The sequence below is a fragment of the Colletotrichum navitas genome, assembly GCF_030913465.1.
Source record: "Colletotrichum navitas strain CBS 125086 chromosome Unknown LY79scaffold_49, whole genome shotgun sequence".
Lineage (NCBI taxonomy): Eukaryota > Fungi > Ascomycota > Sordariomycetes > Glomerellales > Glomerellaceae > Colletotrichum > Colletotrichum navitas.
In genome coordinates this window covers 95,224-113,142 of record NW_026850595.1, presented here as the reverse complement: position 1 = coordinate 113,142, position 17,919 = coordinate 95,224, and the positions used below count along the sequence as shown (strand labels likewise).

At 56.9% G+C, this 17,919-nt stretch overlaps 8 protein-coding genes across 8 annotated transcripts; 3 read left to right on the top strand and 5 right to left on the bottom strand.

The window, feature by feature from the left end:
- The first annotated feature begins 251 nt into the window (after positions 1–251).
- On the top strand, positions 252–2,618 carry LY79DRAFT_279881 (kinase domain-containing protein). Its single transcript, XM_060552109.1, has 3 exons — positions 252–1,495; positions 1,561–2,346; positions 2,423–2,618. The coding sequence occupies exons 1-3, from the start codon at positions 434–436 to the stop codon at positions 2,450–2,452; spliced, it is 1,878 nt and encodes a 625-aa protein (XP_060411996.1). The 5' UTR covers positions 252–433; the 3' UTR covers positions 2,453–2,618.
- Positions 2,619–3,143: 525 nt separating this feature from the next.
- LY79DRAFT_559836 (uncharacterized protein) lies at positions 3,144–5,004 on the bottom strand. Its single transcript, XM_060558283.1, has one exon. It carries the CDS (start codon positions 4,825–4,827, stop codon positions 3,385–3,387), a length of 1,443 nt encoding a protein of 480 aa, XP_060411995.1. The 5' UTR covers positions 4,828–5,004; the 3' UTR covers positions 3,144–3,384.
- A 289-nt stretch (positions 5,005–5,293) lies between these two features.
- Positions 5,294–6,297, bottom strand: LY79DRAFT_591802 (thermostable beta-glucosidase B; the record flags this gene model as incomplete). The annotated part of the gene is made up of 2 exons (XM_060561331.1): positions 5,294–5,920; positions 6,217–6,297. 2 exons carry the CDS (start codon positions 6,295–6,297, stop codon positions 5,294–5,296), a joined length of 708 nt encoding a protein of 235 aa, XP_060411994.1.
- Positions 6,298–6,358: 61 nt separating this feature from the next.
- On the top strand, positions 6,359–7,815 carry LY79DRAFT_519668 (uncharacterized protein; the record flags this gene model as incomplete). The annotated part of the gene is made up of 2 exons (XM_060555164.1): positions 6,359–6,899; positions 6,974–7,815. 2 exons carry the CDS (start codon positions 6,359–6,361, stop codon positions 7,813–7,815), a joined length of 1,383 nt encoding a protein of 460 aa, XP_060411993.1.
- A 143-nt stretch (positions 7,816–7,958) lies between these two features.
- Positions 7,959–8,770, bottom strand: LY79DRAFT_559827 (uncharacterized protein). Its single transcript, XM_060558282.1, has one exon. The coding sequence runs from the start codon at positions 8,486–8,488 to the stop codon at positions 8,174–8,176; it is 315 nt and encodes a 104-aa protein (XP_060411992.1). The 5' UTR covers positions 8,489–8,770; the 3' UTR covers positions 7,959–8,173.
- A 1,496-nt stretch (positions 8,771–10,266) lies between these two features.
- Positions 10,267–12,092, top strand: LY79DRAFT_559825 (uncharacterized protein). The gene has a single exon (XM_060558281.1). It carries the CDS (start codon positions 10,382–10,384, stop codon positions 11,750–11,752), a length of 1,371 nt encoding a protein of 456 aa, XP_060411991.1. The 5' UTR covers positions 10,267–10,381; the 3' UTR covers positions 11,753–12,092.
- A 50-nt stretch (positions 12,093–12,142) lies between these two features.
- LY79DRAFT_519653 (uncharacterized protein) lies at positions 12,143–13,579 on the bottom strand (the record flags this gene model as incomplete). The annotated part of the gene is made up of 1 exon (XM_060555163.1): positions 12,143–13,579. A coding segment is annotated over one exon (1,437 nt), but the record flags the coding sequence as incomplete, so codon positions are not given.
- A 2,172-nt stretch (positions 13,580–15,751) lies between these two features.
- On the bottom strand, positions 15,752–17,167 carry LY79DRAFT_279716 (uncharacterized protein). Its single transcript, XM_060552107.1, has 3 exons — positions 17,027–17,167; positions 16,932–16,970; positions 15,752–16,844 (listed from the first exon to the last, which is right to left on the bottom strand). The coding sequence occupies exons 1-3, from the start codon at positions 17,033–17,035 to the stop codon at positions 16,098–16,100; spliced, it is 795 nt and encodes a 264-aa protein (XP_060411989.1). The 5' UTR covers positions 17,036–17,167; the 3' UTR covers positions 15,752–16,097.
- Positions 17,168–17,919: the final 752 nt, after the last annotated feature.

Here is a 17,919-nt window from a genome sequence, read left to right as displayed (position 1 = left end):
CCCAACGTACCAAGCTGAGCCAACAGACCGACTGCCGCGTGGTTTTATTGACTGATCCCTTGTACGAAGGTGTGGTGTGGTAAGCCGAGGCTGCGACGTTTTACCAGTACCCTATTTGGGTAACACTGTCTTGGCCGATCGATTGACTTTGTGCTGCCGTTCAATGATTTCGCCCGGTCTGCCTCGTAAGAAGCAGCTTCCCGTCAGGCTTTACTAAATGGCCAATATAAGAAGCCAGAGTCCCTGAAGAGAAGAGCGGATAGCGGCAGACAGTTAATCAGGCCTTGCTCACAAGTCATCCTACACCGCTTCCTGTGTCCTAATTTTCTGTTGAGGCCTTGTCTCAATAGACGCCAGCTGATAGATCCCGCTATGTTATAACCCCTTGGTCAAGTCCCGAGTTCCCCGTTTGCTCCAGCAAATCTTGGAGGTCATGGCCTTGGCCCCCTTGGTACACAACGACGATTGCACGATGGACACGATGAAATCTAAAACTCGCTCTAACAGCGATGAAATCAAGGACGAAATGGCAGTCGCCCTCGACATCATGGTTAAATCCAGCAGCACTATGGACGAGTCTCAGATTGACGAAGACTCTGATAGCCATAGCAAAAGGCACCTATCATCTCAGCACGACACCCTGCGGGTTCCTAATAGCGCCCGTAATACACTACCATTGCCATGGAATGTAGACTTCCGAGGAGGGCCAGAAATCGTCAGCAACAGTTCGTTAAGCGTTAGTGACAAGAAACGCGAACCTTCCGAATCAGATGCAGTCTTGTCTGTCTACGACATGGGCCTCGACAACCCCCAGCAACATGACCTTAGCCAAAGCGAAGCAACCGATCCCGTGTTCTGCAAAGCCTACCCGAAAACCCGTTCTTTTCTCTCGGCCGATGATACATGTATTGAGGATATCATTCGAGATAAGATGGAAAGACACCTTTGCTGGAGCAAGATGGATCAAAAGGAGTACCTCCCAAGAGACGCATTTGAGGAGATATTTACCATTACGACTGTGAAATATCTCATCAGGGCCATCTATCCCAATGCCACAGACGAAAAGATTAACCAGATCATAGGGGACACGGACAAAAGTCGCCGAATGATAATTGCTACCCTGGTCTTCATGAAGCAGACCAGTCACATCGATGACTTTGTCCGGGAAGGCATCTTTGACCACCACATGCCATTGCGTCACACGAGAGAGAGCATGAGAGAGTTCCAAACCCGAGCTGGAACCGATGAAGCTGAAGAAATAAACACGACGCTATTCCAGAAGTGGGAGCGCGTCCACATCGATCTGTTCTACATTTACCAGAAAATGATTGTCGTGCCGATCTTCGACATGGACGATGGCAAAATCCGCTTTCACGTCTTGGACCAAGACGTTCGACTCCCGTGGGAAGAATTCAAATATAAAGCAAGTGGCGCGCATGGGATAGTCCACCAACTTCAGATTCATCCGAGCCATTATAAATTTGGAAGCAACAGTGTGAGATAGGCCCTGTGTCTTTAAAGCGTGCGTTTGATGGACGGCTAACCCTAGACCCTGGAAAGAAACTGGAGCATCCTCAGTGTTTTGCAGTCAAAGAGATCCATGCCGCTGACCACAAATCCTACCGCCATGAACTGCGAGCGCTCGTACAGTCGTGCACCAGAGTGCAACAAGAAAAACACCTGATCAAGCTTATGTTCACGTTCCAGCACGGAGAAAAGCTGTATCTTGTCTTTGAGTGGGCGGACGGCAACTTACAGGAGTTCTGGGCCAAGAAGAAGGTTGAGTCAGCAGCAGCATCAGCAAGATGGATGCTGCAGCAGTGTCGGGGCATCGCAAACGCCGTCAAACGCATTCACGGTCTAGCAACATGGCAGAAGGAAGAAAGGAGGTCAGTAGCTTCCGGCACCGAGGAAGAGGAGAAACTTGTCAAGGATTGGGGACGGCACGGCGATATCAAGCCGAGCAACATCTTGTGGTTTTCTACGTACGGGGAAGACCGTGACCATCTTGTTGTTGCCGACCTGGGGCTCACCCGGTACCATTCTCGCTTGACAAGGTCGCGCGTCTTGAGGGTTGACGGTTTTACTGGGACCTATCGTGCTCCAGAGATAGACCTCGGCGATCTCATCTCCTCCAAGTACGATATATGGTCTCTGGGGTGTGTTTTCCTTGAGTTCTGCGTCTGGTACCTGCTTGGCCCAGAGGCTATTGCAGCTTTTGAAAGAGATCGCAGGCCCAGTCGCGCGAAGGAGGCCAGAGAGCCAGGAGAGTCCGACAATAGCTATTTCATGATGGATATGTCTACTGGGAGGAAGAAAGCTGTGCTCCACCCGGCGATTTCCAAAGTGAGTATAATGTCCCCTCAGAACAATCGTATTCCCAAATACACCATTGCTAACTTCCGGATCATCAACAGTGGAGACTAAAGCTAGAAAAGCTAGCACCACATGACACGTCTTTCGCCCGCCAGATGCTGAGACTGGTTACCACCCAGATGCTCGTTATTGATCCGAAAGGAAGGTCTTCAATCGACATGATATCCTGCGAGCTATCAAGTATTGTCCCTTCGTTACCGGATATCACTGGGGTAGAGCCTCAATCTTCGGGGACTATAGACACATACAGAGTAAGTCAATACTTCATCTCGGTATTGGAGATCGCCGTGTTAATTTCATTCGCACAGAATCAACCTTATGTACCACGAAAGACCTTAGTCAGTTTCGCAGAGGGGAACTCACCTATCCCCGACGAAATCACGACAAATATTTCCATCTCAGAGAGTGGCGGTCACTCCTCCGATGAGGCGTCCAATGGACAAAGCACGGCTGCAACTAGTGTGTTCAGTAGCGAGCAGGATGAGAAATCGATGTCCTAGGACCCAAGCAAAGTCGGAGACTGAACCTGGCGAGCAGACTTATTATGTATAATCGGTATAGCTTAAGTAGTTGATGATTTAGCGATAATAACAAAAACGGGTGGAAGAATGCTTCACACTACAACTATTCACCGTGGTATATTGTCACGAGTTAGAGCACACAGCAGGGCATATAAGAATAGGATTAAAAAAGGTTTATTCCTCTAGAAGTAGCGCTTTAAAAGAAAAGTATCCTACATATGCATCAGTGACGCGAGTGATGAATGAAAGCCCACGTGATATGGCACCTGGCAGACTGCCTAACAGGTGCTGTATGAAGCTATCGTAACATATATCAACAAAACCCCAAGACTTAGACATTGTTTTGCAGAAATAGAATCTTGGGTATCATTAGAACTATGTATGGATGCCTTGCCCTCCCCGCTAATCCTGCCTCCGGGTAGCCCCTTGTCTCTGCTCTAGGCAGTGCCTGGGTATCATACGCCTCTCCACTCCCACGCACAACTTCTCACGATTTGCCTCCTGCCGCCAATCTGTCTTCCCCGTCTCCGACCACCTTCTCATACGCCGGCGCCGCCTCGCTGGGCCCACCGTAGGCCGGCACCTCCTCGAAGGCAGGCGGGGGCGGCGCCAACGACAGTGCAGCCATCGCAGAGGTCTCGGCCCTGCCGCTGGCCATGTCTTCGCAAGGGGCCAGGATGCGGAGCATCTGGGCGCCCTCGCACTTCCACGACTCCCCCGCCACGGAGAGCTGGATCTTCCAGTGCAGAGTGTGCTGGACCTTGATACAGTACGTCACAAACGTCGGCTCGACCGCCCTGCCGATACTTTCGCGCCACTCGCCCGCCCCGTGGAGGACCCGGCCCAGGGCGTCCACCCGCAAGTTCAGCACGGCACCGAGGTCCAGGGGCTCCTCCTCCGCGCCAGAAGGCAGCACGATGTGATGCCCTTGGGGGTAAAAGCCGTCTACCCTGGCTATGCACTTCGTCAGCGTCGTGCCCGCCTCGTGGGGGTACAGGCTACCCGGACAGACGATGTCGTTCGTCGACTGTAACTCGAGCTTCATGCTCTGGATGATGACGGTCTGCGGCACATCCCGGATGGCGTCTGTGGTCCTCTCGCCGTTGGGTATCAGCTGCATCAGGAACGGGACGCTGGCGTCGTTTCCCATCTGTATGACGGTGGGAGGCCGGACATCAAGCGTGAAGTGGAAAGCCGGCACCTTGGAGGACCCGAAGAACTTGTGCGTCTTCTGCTTGAAGGAGAGCTGCGCATCCTCCATGCCCGGAAACAGCCGCTGGCTGGCCACCCAGCCGGGGATGGTCCTCGGCGCCAGGCCGAAGTTGGTGATCGGCGGCGCCGGCGTGGGCGGCGAGAAGACCCTGATGGGCAGCACGGCCCTGGCTACGGCGCCTTTCCCCTGCACCGACAGCTCGGCCTCGATCCAGTACTCGACAAACGCGTGCCATTTCTTGGAGTAACCTCTGCCGTCCAGGTAGAAGCTCCCTGGCAGCGGCGTTGCAGGGATCTGTCCGGCGCCGCCGGCGGGGGGGCGGAGGAAGCAGGCCTCTCGCTCGCTGGAGGCGCTGGCGGCGTTGATGAACCCGTCGTCCGTGTGCGTCGGCAGGGTCAGCGCGAAGGCCCAGGTGTGGTGCTCGCCGGCGCCGGGGGCGATGTGGACGGGGCCGCGGTGGAGGACCTTGCGGACGGCGGCGGCGTCGGGCCAGAAGTCGAAGCGGCTGCGGTAGTAGCTCGTGCTGTTGCCATGGCTCACGACGAGCTTCGCCTTGGCGCGGCCGAGAAGCCGCACGAGGACGGTGGCGGACGGCGCAACGATGTGGGAACTGCGCACGACGTGGCCCAGGACGACGCTGCCGCCGTACAGGCGCGTGGGCGGGCTGACGAGCCGGATCGAGAGGTCCTGGCTCTGCTGCTGTAGGGCTTGCGGCATGATGGGGGCTCTCCGATGCGTGTCTGGTAACGAGAGTCGGTTGTCACCGGGTGTGAGGTGCACCTCTGAGATGAGTCCGTGAGGATTGAGAGAGGCGTCTGGATAAAGGTTCGTCGATCATTGCCAAGACGCCTGAAGGAGGATATACGAGATCTCCCTTGCAGGCGAACCGCTTATTGCGGCACAGCGGACTAGGCAACGATAGGTAAGACGGTTTAGTATGGTGGCGCAGGGCCCCCCTGGGCATGAAGGAGAGTTGGGGCTGAGCTGATCCTTCGTGGGAAGAACTTACAATCTCATTGGCTTGGTGTTAAGATTTAGCTAGGAGATTACATGGCATCGTGTTTCTATCCAGAAACCCTCCGTATGGCGATGAATATTGGGCAGGATACTTACCCAGCGGATATCACTGCTATGGGAAGCTGGGAATCAATTTGTGAATTTCATACTCCTACCGACAACATTGTCACCGCTGATATGTGGTCCTTTCCAGAGATACGAGAACGGTTTGTATAGTCGTGGCCGTAGACTCGTCAAGGTAGAACGTATACTCTCCCGCCTCCACGACCCATAGCCGTCCTGCGTCGTCGCCAAACGAGGCGAGATCCTTGCCCAGGGCCCTCAGCCTTACAGTCTGCCTCTCCCCAGGGTGCAGCCGCACCTTGTCGAACGCCACTAAGGCCTTAATAGGCGCGTCCCCCGTCCGCTCCGCCTTTCCGGCGTAGATCTGCACGGCGGTCCTGCCGACGACCTTGCCCGTGTTGGAAACGTTGACGAAGATCTCGAATTCGTCCGCGGCGGTGGCATCGCCCCTCCGGACGACCCGGAAGTCGGCATATTCGAATGTTGTGTACGAGAGGCCGTGGGCGAAGGGGAAGCTCAGGACCTCGGCATCGACGCGGTCGTTGTGCCTGTCCCCGACGAACACGCCCTCAGCATACTCGACGCGGAGCACGCCGTCGTCGCCGCCGCGCGTGCCGGGGAAGTTTCCGTGCGCGGGTGCGTCCTCGAGGCGCGCCGGGAAGCTGACGGGGAGCCTGCCCTCGGGGTTCACGGCGCCGGTGAGGACGTCGGCGATGGCGTTGCCGCACTCCTGGCCGGGAACCCGAGCAAGGCGCCGTTGATGGTATCAGGGAGCTGCTTACAATGAGTTGGTCTGTCGACGCATATGGCCGATGGACATTGGAGGCAATATGTCGCACAGCTTGGACTGGCTGAGCGAGGCGCTAGATTTGATCGAGGCAAAGCGAGCTCTATGTTCTTGTCGGAACACAGTATCTCACACACAAGATGATGGGCGTTCAGATTAGCGATGTAAGTGGTTGAATTGGCCTGTTCTAACGGGGAAAATGCAAGGTGTCGTCACACATGGCTGACAAGCAATCGTACTATTGGGGGTTCAGGTCCTGCTGGAAGCTTCCACAGCAAAAGTCGCAAACGCCTCATCATCTCATCTCCATATATAGACATTGCTTTTGCCGCGCACACGATACACAGTATTACCCGCCTTCAGTTGTTTTCGACTTTCATCATGTCAACAGTCCCAATCCCTACGGCGCCGCGCGCGATGCTGTCGGAGGCTTTGAACAACTCTGAAGCTTCAACATCCCCTTCAGAGGAAGTGTTTATAGCTGCGACTAGAAAATTGTATCCACGACTAGCGCTGTTCGGAGCCCTAGCTGGGTTCAAGAATCATCAAGAAAGGCGAAAACCATCCAATGACGAGATTGTTGAAGCCCGCAGGAACTTCTTGGACTCTTTTTCATATCTCTGCGACGTCCAAAAAGGGGGAGCAACAGTAACTGCCGCTGGGTTGCAGAAACTATCTCACGGCAATATTCTCTGGCTGGCGGCAAACGAGGGAATACGCAACGATATCAGAACTTATGCGGAAACCATTTTATCCTGTCTAAAATCGGTGAATTCTGAAACCGAGAAAACTGTTCAAGAAAAAATCTTCCACCTTGCGGTGAAGAATTGCAATTCCCGAATCTCGACCTACAACGAGGAAGTGCGACGGTATGCGAGAAACTGCAGAATGCAGTTGAGAGACGGGACAAAGAACGATGTTGGTAAGATCTCTTTTGCATACTAGCATAGCAGTATGGTTACTGTTCGCTATGTTATGAGTAGTTAACGCTCTAAGTGACACTCCTTCGAAGGAGACTCAAAAAGCTTTCCGAGCCACCGCCAAGCATGGCGATCGCTGATATTGTTGATTACTGCTACGATATGCGAGTAGATGATGTCAACAAGATCAAGAGAATGTCTAAACATTCAACGGATGACTTCTGCAAGCTAGCCCATTATGTTGGACGTCTTGGCGCGACCCGATCAGCCGCCCGCTATGTCGTTAAGGGGATGATGACGGTTCCGGCTCTCGGCCACATATCCGGTATTCGAACTGTTGAGGCACCAAGTATCCGCAAGGTGATAATGGACCAGAGAGACTTGAGCCCATACGAGATTGTGCGGGAGATCTGCAAAGAACCCGCTTCTCAAAATCCTTTGCAAAACAGGATGGCTCTTCGCACGCTTGTGGAGTTTGACCTGCCGTCTGAAACCAATAACGTACGTGTGAGATTGAATTCGCAGAGCACAATAATTACGAGGGTACATGCCGAACTACAAATTGCCGACAAGTTCAGCCGGGACCATTACGCATTTGTGGATGGCGACAAATATGTAGGTTGCAGCAAGCCAGCCTGCTACTTCTGCTTCCACTGGCTTAGCAACCATAAGCATGGGTACGCCCTTCCAGCGGCGCATTACAAGATCATTCCTGGTTGTCGCGGGCCAGATAGCAACATCAATGAGTCTGGCGCTGCTGTTTTGAAGGAGATGTACGCCAAATTGTGTGCTGGGCTTGGACAACACATTCTTGACTTTCTCCTGAAGACAGGGTCAGGAGATAAAAGGCAATATTACGAGAATCAGGCCCAGTCGACAGAAGGTTCAAGCTATGCCCAGAGTAGAATTATATTATAATGGCACCTTTTAGCTAGATGATAAAGGTGGAGGATTCTGCATGTCATAAGATTCATTATACACATCAACACACGGAGTTTATTGCACCCGGCGACAGCGATATAGGAGTCTTGTATCTTACATGCTTTCCTTGTTCAGTCATTACCCTGATCTTGAAATAAGCCTATGCACATGACCCACGTCCGTCGGTGTCATCTTTGATACTAGCTGCGCCTTCTGATGTTTCCGATTTTGCGAGAGGTTAGCAGCAGACCAGCCTGAAGCACTTTTAACAAGCGTTCGAGTCCCTGTCTTGACACTCTTGCTGGGATCGACTCAATAATACCAGCTATGAAATCTTTGAGAAGTCAGACAAACTTCAGCGTTCCGCAGAAGCGTTCAAAAATGGACCGGTGTTGGAACGCGTCAAGATCGACCCTATGGCCCTGCTATCTATGCCCTTGAACACCCTTGTGATTCTCCTTACACCCGCCTTGGAGGTCCTGTCCATGGCGTCGCGGAGCTGGGTCTCAACGAGGCATTCGACCAGGTCGGCAACAACCACTTTCCTATCCATAGTCGAAGGACCAAAGAACAAACTGGCAGAGTCCCGCTTGGTGACGTCGCCTTCCAGAGACTTTAAACAAAAAAAGCAAAATAGAGAGGAAAATTCCGTGAATCGATGTACCGCCATATAGGTAGGCCATGGTCACATTGGCACACTGAAGGTGAAGAAAAATCTTAACGTCAAACCAGCCGTCAAAACCCCCGCCTGGCACTAAGTCATTCAGCTATTTATGGGAGGTTTCGGAAGATAAGAAATATTTGTTTGGCATGCACCTTGGCAGATGTTGGTTGGCCCTCAGAAGGAAATCTGTTACGAAGACAGGCTCTTATTCAGAGCAGTCTGCTATTTGGGAAGCTAGTTGGTACACAAGGCTCACATGCCTTGTGAGATGCATGAAAGAGATACGGCATTTATTAATTCTGCCTCTAGTAGATGGTAAGTCATTATGGCGGGGGCATGCAAATATACATGGCTAACCGCATTCACCCTGCTTACTGTGGTCTCACCTCAGGCGTCATTTGCCTTGATTAAAGCGGCCAATTCAAGGTGAGTAACTGGGTGACACGACATAGATTGAGGTGCCACTACAACACGAAGCAGCAATTGAATTCTAATTCTTTGTCAGACTTGTTTTCTCGCTATCTGCGGCATACACGTCCGTCTGTGGCTTGAGAGACTACTTTTCAACGTTGCAGACGAGATTACGGTTTGGACCGAGTTACTGGTCTCAACTTTCACCACAGCTAAAGGGAAAATACACGACTCGTCACACAGCTTTTGTCAACAACACATTCACTCGTTCCTATCTAGGTCGTTTAATGTGACTCCGTTCATCCATGTATTCTAGCTCATCTGAACTGGCTTGAACAACATTGATAACCTAATGTTCCTCGGCCGTTTTTCAACAAACTTAAGAATTAACATGTATACTTGCATCCACGACGCGTGCCCAGCAGTTCCTCTGACGCGCCGTGCACTCTATCAAAAGCGCTGACACAGCGGCATGGCGCAGGGTCTAGGAGCTGGCCAACGGGGCGACGGATGCGTTGGTGCCGCGTTTGCACAACCCCCAGCCCGCTCAGGGTGAACATTGAGCGCACTGCACGCCTCTTATGCTTTGGTGCGGTGCTAGAACCTCTCCCTGCGGGCGTCCGCATCCGGCCCTTTGATATTGATTACGCGGACCGCGCCACGAAACCTCATCGACAACCTTTGGTCAGAGTCCAAGAAGGGGGTCGTACGAGCCGGGGGTCGATGGACCGGGGGAACACAGTGGACTCCTTACACAACGCGCTGCGTCAGCTCGCTCGGGTTCGTATGGCTCATATCATATTATCATCCTCCAGCACTGCAGGCAAAGCTGGGACCAAGACGGCGTGTTCCACTGGGAGCAGTTTCAGCGGACAACGGAGTTTCGTCCGAGCCCTCAAAGTCCGCTCCCCCTCCGCAGATTCACCCGTGGTTACCAGTCGTGGATGTCATAGATGTCAGCAGAGGGCGCCCGTTCCACAAGCGGAAAACGGGCCTCTCGGTCACGCTAACTTGTTTCTTTTTTCTTGCTCTCTGTCCGTGCTGACATTGCCTCGTTTGACCAATGCCGTTTTGTCCGCACGATCCGCGGCATCCGATAAATCTCCCTGCGTCGCCCCGTTCTCATCGTCCTTCGGCACACCACCCATCCCCTATGCCTCTCTAAAACCCCGGCATTTCGGTCAGATGGCGACAGAAGACGTTAGCAGACCGCCGTCCACAGGGCGAGACGTCCTCCAGGACGAGACCGCCCGCACGCGGAACGCCTCGTCACACCCCGAGCTCCCCGACGACGAAGAGTCGGTGACGGCCGCCGAGTACGACACCACGACGGAGCAGAGCACATCCTCCAACGGCTACACCTACGGGACCGCCGCGCGACCGCCGCTGCCGCCGCCACCGAAGCCCGTCGACGACGACGACGACGACGACGCGCCGCCGCCCCCGGCGACCCGCGCCCTGGCCCCGGACCTCCTGCGCGGCCTGCTCATGGCGTTCATGGCCATGGACCACAACGTCCTCGCCCTCAACGCGTGGCCGCACAGCACCGGCGCCGACGGCTCCGAGTCGGACGCGACCCCCGTCGGCCGCTGGAACCGCCCCGTCGGCTACGCCGTCCGCACCCTCTCGCACCTGTGCGCGCCGGGCTTCGCCTTCCTGCTCGGCATGGGCGTCGTCTACTTTGGCCGCTCGCGCGCCCGCCTGGGCTGGCCGCCCGCGCGCATGGCCCGCCACTTCGCCGTGCGGGCCGTCGTGCTGACGGCCGTCTCGTGCGCCATGGGCCTCGCCATGACGCTGGGCCGGCTGTGGCTCCTGAACATGGTCCTCGTGGCGCTGGCCGTGGACTACCTCCTCGTCGGCCTCCTGTGGCTCGCCGTCGCCGAGACGGAGCCGGCGCTGGCTTCGGTGCTCGACCGCTTCGTCCTCGTCGGCTGCGCGCGCGCGCGCGGCCGCGAGAGGACGCCTCTCCTGGTGCACACCGGCCACCGCTCCGCCTGCGGGGCCAAGGCCTCGGCCCCCGCCCTGTCGCTGTCGTGGCACGCGCACAACGCGCTCCTCCTCGCGCTCGCCTTCGTCACCATCTGGTGGAACGTCTGGCTCTCCCCGACCCACGGCGCCTGCGCGGCGTCGGCCCCGTCCCCCTCCCCCTCCTCCACGGCCAACGACTTCTGGCGCTTCTGGTTCTACCGGGTCGAATCCCCGCACGTCATGTCCGGCTTCCCGCCCCTCGCCTGGCTCTCCTTCGCCGTCCTCGGCCTCCTCTACGGCCGCGTCGTGCTCGCCCGGCCCCTGCGCCCCGCGGTCCTCGCCGCCGGCAACGCCGCCGCCGGCCTCGTCTTCGCCGGCCTCTTCGTCCTCACCCGCGTCCTGCGCGTCGGCAACCTCTCCGAGGGCTGCCTGCGGACCCCCGACCAGGCCGCCCTCCCCCGCGGCGGCAACCCGTATCTCGCCTCCGCCGCCTCCTTCTTCTACGTCGTAAAGTACCCGCCCGACGTCGCCTTCTTCGCCTACACCCTGGCGGCGACCTTCTTCCTGCTCGCCGCCCTCGGCGCGGTCCCGCCGCGCTTCGCGACGCGCCGGCTCGGCGTCCTGCTGGTGTTCGGCACGTCCGCGCTCTTCTTCTACGTCGCGCACCTCGTCGTCGTCTTCGTCCTGGCCATGCTCGTGACGGTCCCGCTCTTCGGGCGCGAGACCGGGCGGCCCGCGCCGATGGAAGGCGGGTCGACCAGGGGCGTCGACAGCGTCTCGGTCTACTGGGCGAACTGGGCGGTGGTCATGGCCGTCATGTACCCGTTGTGCAAGTGGTACAGTGCGTTCAAGAGGACGAGGAGTGCGGATTCGGTGTGGAGGTTCTTTTAGGGTTGCTGGTCGCATATATGTCGTGATGGACGGCTTAGCTGACGCCATTTCAAACGCCCCATCAGCATGTCGGCCTTAACAAGCTGCATTTTTTATTTTTATTATTAATTTTTATTTTATTCTTTTTGTAAAAGAGATCAAGTCAAAATGGCCAGCTTATTAGATGTTACTCATTGGCTGGAATCTATGTATCCTTATAATCCATAATATTTCCACCATTCGCTCGGTCCAGTCATTGATAAAGGAAACGCTGTGTGTGTGTGTGTGTGTGTATGTGTGTAGTGAGACTATTCAATCTGGGTATGTTCGAGGGGAGACACCCGCCTCCTCCTTACGGCCGTCGTGGCCGCGTTCGCGCGTTCTACATCTCGCATCAAAACATGAACTGCCTCATTTCCATCTGGGCTGAGCGCTCGGCTGGGGGTACGGCTGCGCCCTCGCCGACGGCCTCCTCGTGACCCTCTGCGGCCGGCCCGCCGCCGCAGTCAGCGACTCCTCTGGTGCCGGGGTCTTCCCGGTCCTCGCTCGCGTCCTCGCCGCCGGGCGCCCGGCGCCATCCGAGCTGGTCGTAGCTCCCGCCTTTGCCGACGGGGCCGCGGGCGCCGCCGCCCGTGTCGTCTTGGGCTCCTTCTTCGCCCTCGCAGTCGTAGTTGTCGTCGTCGTCATCGTCGTCGTCGTCGTCGTCGTCGCCGCCGCCGTCGGTCTCGTCGGCTCCGACCGAGTCTGGCTCTCCACCCTGCGCGCGGTCCGTTGCGCCCGCCCTCTCGCCGGGGTGGGCGGCATCGTCTGTGCCGTCGTCGCCGCCGCCGCCGCCGCTTCCCTGCTCGTCTTGGCTCTCGTCCTCAAAGCCGCAGCACGGCGTGTGGTGGCCGTCTTTGTCGGGGAGGGAAGCTGGGTCGGGGCTGGAGCGGGTTTCGGTACCGGAGGCGGCGCCGAAGGCTCGGGGAAGCTCGCAGACTCTTCCGTCGGCTCTGTGGTCTCGGTGGGCTCCGGCTCCGGCTCCGACTCGAGGAACTCCGTCTCCATCGTGGGGTCGTCTTCGGGCGGCAGCTGGTCGGTGAGCCGCCGCGCCGCCGCCCACTCCTGGACCCTGTTGCGCCTCGCGAGCTCCTCGTCGTCGACGCTCTCGCTCGCCAGCCTCTCGGCGACCCGCACCTTCGTCCACGACGACTTCATGATCTGCCGCTGCGCCTCCGACCGTCGGAGCCACTTGCAGAACCGCTCGTTGGACCGCTGCCACTTGCGGTTGTCGCGCTCCCGCGCCGCCCCGTCGTCGTCTCCCCCCCCGTCGCCCATCTCCTCGTCCGCCGGGGCAAGCGCCTCTGCGACCCGCGCGCCCGGCGAGCGCTGCTGCTCCCTGTCCTCGAGCGCGGTCACGGCCCGGCCGGCCTCGAAGTAGCGCCCCGCCGCCGAAATGGCCATCTCCTCGGCCGCCTCCAGGTTCGACCGCGCCGTGAGGCAGACGTCGCCGTGCGTGCCGAGGTCGCGACGTATGCGCTCCCGCCGGTCCTCGGCGGCGGACAGCGCGCGCGACAGCGCCTCGATGGCGGCGTTGGCGTCCTCGAGCTCCTGCATCTGCCGCTTCATGAGCGACAGCGACGACTCGCACAGCTGGCGCGCCCGCTCGAGCGCCGCGTCGGCCTGGATCTTGTCGCGCTCGGCGTCGTCGCGCTCCGTGATGGCGCATCGGAAGTCCCGGAAGTCGATGTGCTTGCCGCTGTGGCCGCAGTTGCGGCACACATCGGGGTCCATCGCGGGCCAAGCAAAGCCTCGGTCGGCTTGCCCTCTCACCCCCTTTCTTCGTGCGGGCGGCGGACGGCAAGGCAGCTTTTCAAAACCCCATGTCAGCCCAGGTGACCATTTTCAACCTCTCCCGCAAATGAAGGCATTTTAAGCTACGCCCCCGCTACGCAAGAGAAGCACGGATTTACTTTCTTTGTCTCACCTTTAGTGGTTCGAAGATCTGGTCCCGGTGGGGATATCAGGACAGAGGCATTTGTAGGTTAGATGATGTAGGGATAAAGGTGGACATCAAAGGGAGCGAAGAGGCAGTGCTGGGTGAATGGGGGATGCGAGGGAAGAAACCTTCGCCGGCTTGATCGGAACTACCTGGGGGGCTACGAGAGAAAGGGCCACGATCCTCCTCTCTCCCTCTCTCTCTCTCCGTCTCCATAGTGTCGAGGAACCCCCCGTTCCCTCCCAGGGTATCCGTATGTGTGGAGCTTTTCTGGTTGGGCTTAGCGATATTGAAATGACTCCATACGAAGATGGTGAGATGAACGTCCCGAGATTCGCATGTTTCGATACAAATGCCCGGGGGGGCCCGTCATGGGGCTTGGATGAAAGCGTCAGTTGTGCTCGTTCACCTCCCCATCTGACGTGAGGTCGGACCTTGGGCTACGCTGAAGATCGTTCAGGCCACGCAAAAGGAAGCAAACTCTCTTCACCGGGGACCAACGAACGAACGAGTCGTTCCAATGGCCTGGTACCATCCAATCTATCCCCCTTGTCCTGCCGGCAAGCAGCTACAACCCTGGCTGCTGCAGCTTGTCGAAACCACCACACCGTCTCAATGGCTTTTGTGCCGATTCGTTCATATGTTCCTCCATACATGAACTAGCCAACTCGCCCCCTCCTCGCCTTCGTGTTCACAATTGAAAGGCTTTTCCCGTGTGGTTCCTCTCGAGCCCGTTGCTCAGCCAAAGAAAAGGAGAACAGACAAAAAATCTCGGCAAGGGGGGCTGTCCTAACCATACATACTATGTAGTACGGAGTACATGGTCGTGTGTACACTATACTACTACTCTACTGAGCTCGAGCTAGGTTTTCTCTATGGGGCTTGTCTCCACCGAGATTGCAACCCAATGAGGCAAAGCGGCTCAGGTGGCCCGTCACGGACATGGGCGGGATATTTCCATGACTCTCACTTTCGGCCACGCCCAAGCAGGGGGGGGAGCTCTTCTCCTCTTCGTGTGCCCCTCTGAGGGTCCGGGATGGGTCTAGGGTAGGGGGGGTTGGGTCCCCAGTCCTGTTTGTTCAGTCAACAAACAAGGTCACAATGTTTGGGGCATTTTTTTCTGCAGCGTTTCATAAAAGTTATTCATGCTGAGGTATTCATTCGTACACGGCATAGTTTGCTGCCCCGAGCCCAGTGAACGGGGCCGCTTAGCCGGTTAGCCGGAAGGTTCTTCGGGGCCGGGCCGAAACCAGTCCTCAACTGCTCATCTGACGGACTGCGGCTTTTGGCATCCATGAACGCACGGCTTGCTGCATCCTCCGTGGCTACATTTCGAGACGTCCATCAGCATGCCCTTGTCACCTCGGATAGGCTATCTGCACCGTAAACCGATCAAGGTCCGCTCCCGCTTTGACGACATTGCTCTGGATCAAAGATGACATGGGGGCAGTCCTCGAATTGACGAAGCCGCGCGCAACGCAGCATCCCAAGGGACCAAGTCTGTATATCAGTAATTCGCCGTCCAGAATGTCCCCCTAGCTGCCGACTGTTTTAGAAGTGCTTGCGTGGGTCTTTCGTTCCACGTAAAACATCTAGTTGTCGTGGCAACCCTTATTAGCAGCCCGCTATTCTTGGTGAGACGCTTTCAGAGTGTCGAATCTGACGATACTTGCTTGCCCTTGCTTTCAACCCCGACACCCCGCAGACTCGTCGTCGGTGGTTCGGCAATGGTGCGAAAACCACGTGTGAATGATTGCGCGTCGGGTTCCTAGTTGTTGGCGCCATGCATGTAGCAGCGGCGCCGGCCGGCCGGCTCCCTCTCTGCAGCCGATGAGGCCGGCATCACTCTCCAAGACATGACGACCGCCGTGATGAGAAGCTACATGGCCGAAGTGTAGTGTCTCATCTCAACTCATTGCGGTCCGGAAGCGGCCCGGGCCGTTGTAGCCCGGCCCATTGTTGTCTTCCTCAGACGAGCCTCTTTGTCGCCACGCACGATCAGTACCCTTCCATGCGATCAACAGCTTCTAACCCCCCATCTGCTAAAGAAATGTCTCACGAGCGCTAGGTTGCAGGGCTTCGAAGGTATGGTTTGAAAAATGAAAAGCTGGCTATATATAAATTTACCCTGTGGGTTGCGCCTCAACCATCTGTCCGCGTCATCCTGATCTTTCTCAATACACGCATCTACGCTCCCAGCCGCGGTTCACCACTTGAATACTACATTTTTACAAAATAGACAGACTTCATCGGCTCAGCCTCACCCATCCGACACCCATAGACAGATCCGATCTGAAGAACAAGCATAAGAGGGGGGGGAAGGGCCGTGTCAGCGACTTGATAAGGCGTCTGCGGTGGCCACCACCCGTAGTCCGTTCCGAATGCCGCTCAACGACGGTAAGGCTGGTATCGTGATCCCCGGCCCCGCGATTTTTGTTGTCGCTTCGTCGGCGCCCCGTGCTTCTTGCGTGCGTCTGCCGTAGCAAGTAGACAGCGACGCTGGTTGTTCGGCGACTTCCGCTGTCCGGCGCGCCCCCTGCGTTGGGGAGGACAAGGCGAACCATCAGACAGCCCCTCGCTGCCGTCTGTGACCGACGTACCATCGGTCACGGAGCCCGAGATCGACGAACCGTCTTCCACGGAATCTGTCAGCGCAGTGCTGCTGGAAAGCCAGCCCTCGACCGCGGCAGCGCCGCAGTCTCGGGGCGTCTCCGCGTTCCAGCCCTGGAACCCGCGCTCCTCGCGGTGACCGCGTTCGGTCAGCTCGGGTTCCGGTGTAGCGGTCGGCTCCATGAAGTCCTTCAGACACTCAAGGAGTGCCGGGGTCGGCTTGGGCGCCGGGCGGATGCGCGCCCAGTTGCGGTGGGCCATCCGGACCTCTATACGCGCCTCGGTCAGAGGCCCGGTCAAGGCAATCATGTCTTGTTTGAGCCTTTTCAGCTCGGCGTTGCTCCAACGTGCGGCGTGTTCCTTTTGAGCCGCGAAGCAGCGGTCGTGTGCCGCGTCGATCGCGGCGCGCAAGCTTCTGATGACCGCCTTTTCTTCGGCCAACCTCTCACAGAGCCTGGTCGAGTCTCGCTTCCAGGCGTCCACAGCGGCGAATTTCTTTTCCGCGTCCTTCAGGCAATCCTTGAACTTCGAATAGGCGGCAATTAGGTCTTGGTCAGGGGGCTGCTCGTGAAGAGGCTCGTTGTATCCAACACACTGGCTGCATTTGCATACGTCGTCTGGGAGATAAGACTCGCCCGCCGGGATACGCATCTACGCGGCTCTGTCAGTGTCATGCTGCGTCACATTGATCGGGTGCTTGGTACTACCTCGTTCATGTTGTTTATTCTGCCGTGCGTGACACTGTCTGACTGAAGTTGGGTGGACTGATGTACGGGTGAGATGAACTGAAGTATGAGGCTTGATGATGGTGAGCCAGAGAGGGATGGCCTGACTTACATTTAAAGTGGCACGACGCGTGAGCGTCTCCTGCACGACGCGTCTCCGCGCCGCGGCCGCTTGTGTCGGGGGTCGTTGTCTGCCGGCGACCGGCCTCTGCCCCGGCACACCGCATATCATATCACACACTAGACGTTAGCGACATGAGTCTGCCTGCAGGGTGTTTGATGACCATGTTGAAAAAAGAAAACATGCAGAGAACTCGTCATCAATCTCCATTTTCAAGACGACATTCACCAATGAGACGGCCGACGCCGGCGTCACCAACGTTCTCCGTCCTAACAGTCCATCTCCTCCGCGACCCTGACTGCACTGCGGGAATAAAAAGAACAAGGATTATAACATTGCAGCGCTCTAGTTTACCTGGGCTGGCTTTCTACCAGCCCCACCCCCTGTCTCAGTATTCCTGTCCCGCGACCACGGTGCAGAACTGGGAGCCAACATCGTCGCGCAACGCGTAACCCAGCCCCATCATACAGTCCCAAATTGGCTTTTGCGTTTGAAAGTTTTTTAGAACCAGCGGCTTCATAGTTCAATTACAGTGTTGCCCGGTCATAATCGGTTGGTGCTCACACTTCAAGACATGAGCCCTCACTTTGAGAATGAACTGTGAATTCGTGTTCCTGCTCTTGAGCCATGAGACCCAAGAATCAGAGCGCTTGTCAGATTGCTCGTCCTTCATGTTCCTTTCCACGCGCTCGGGGGTGCTGTTCAACTGGCTCCGGAGCTGGCCTGACAAGAGAAATTCAACAGATGCTTCCCC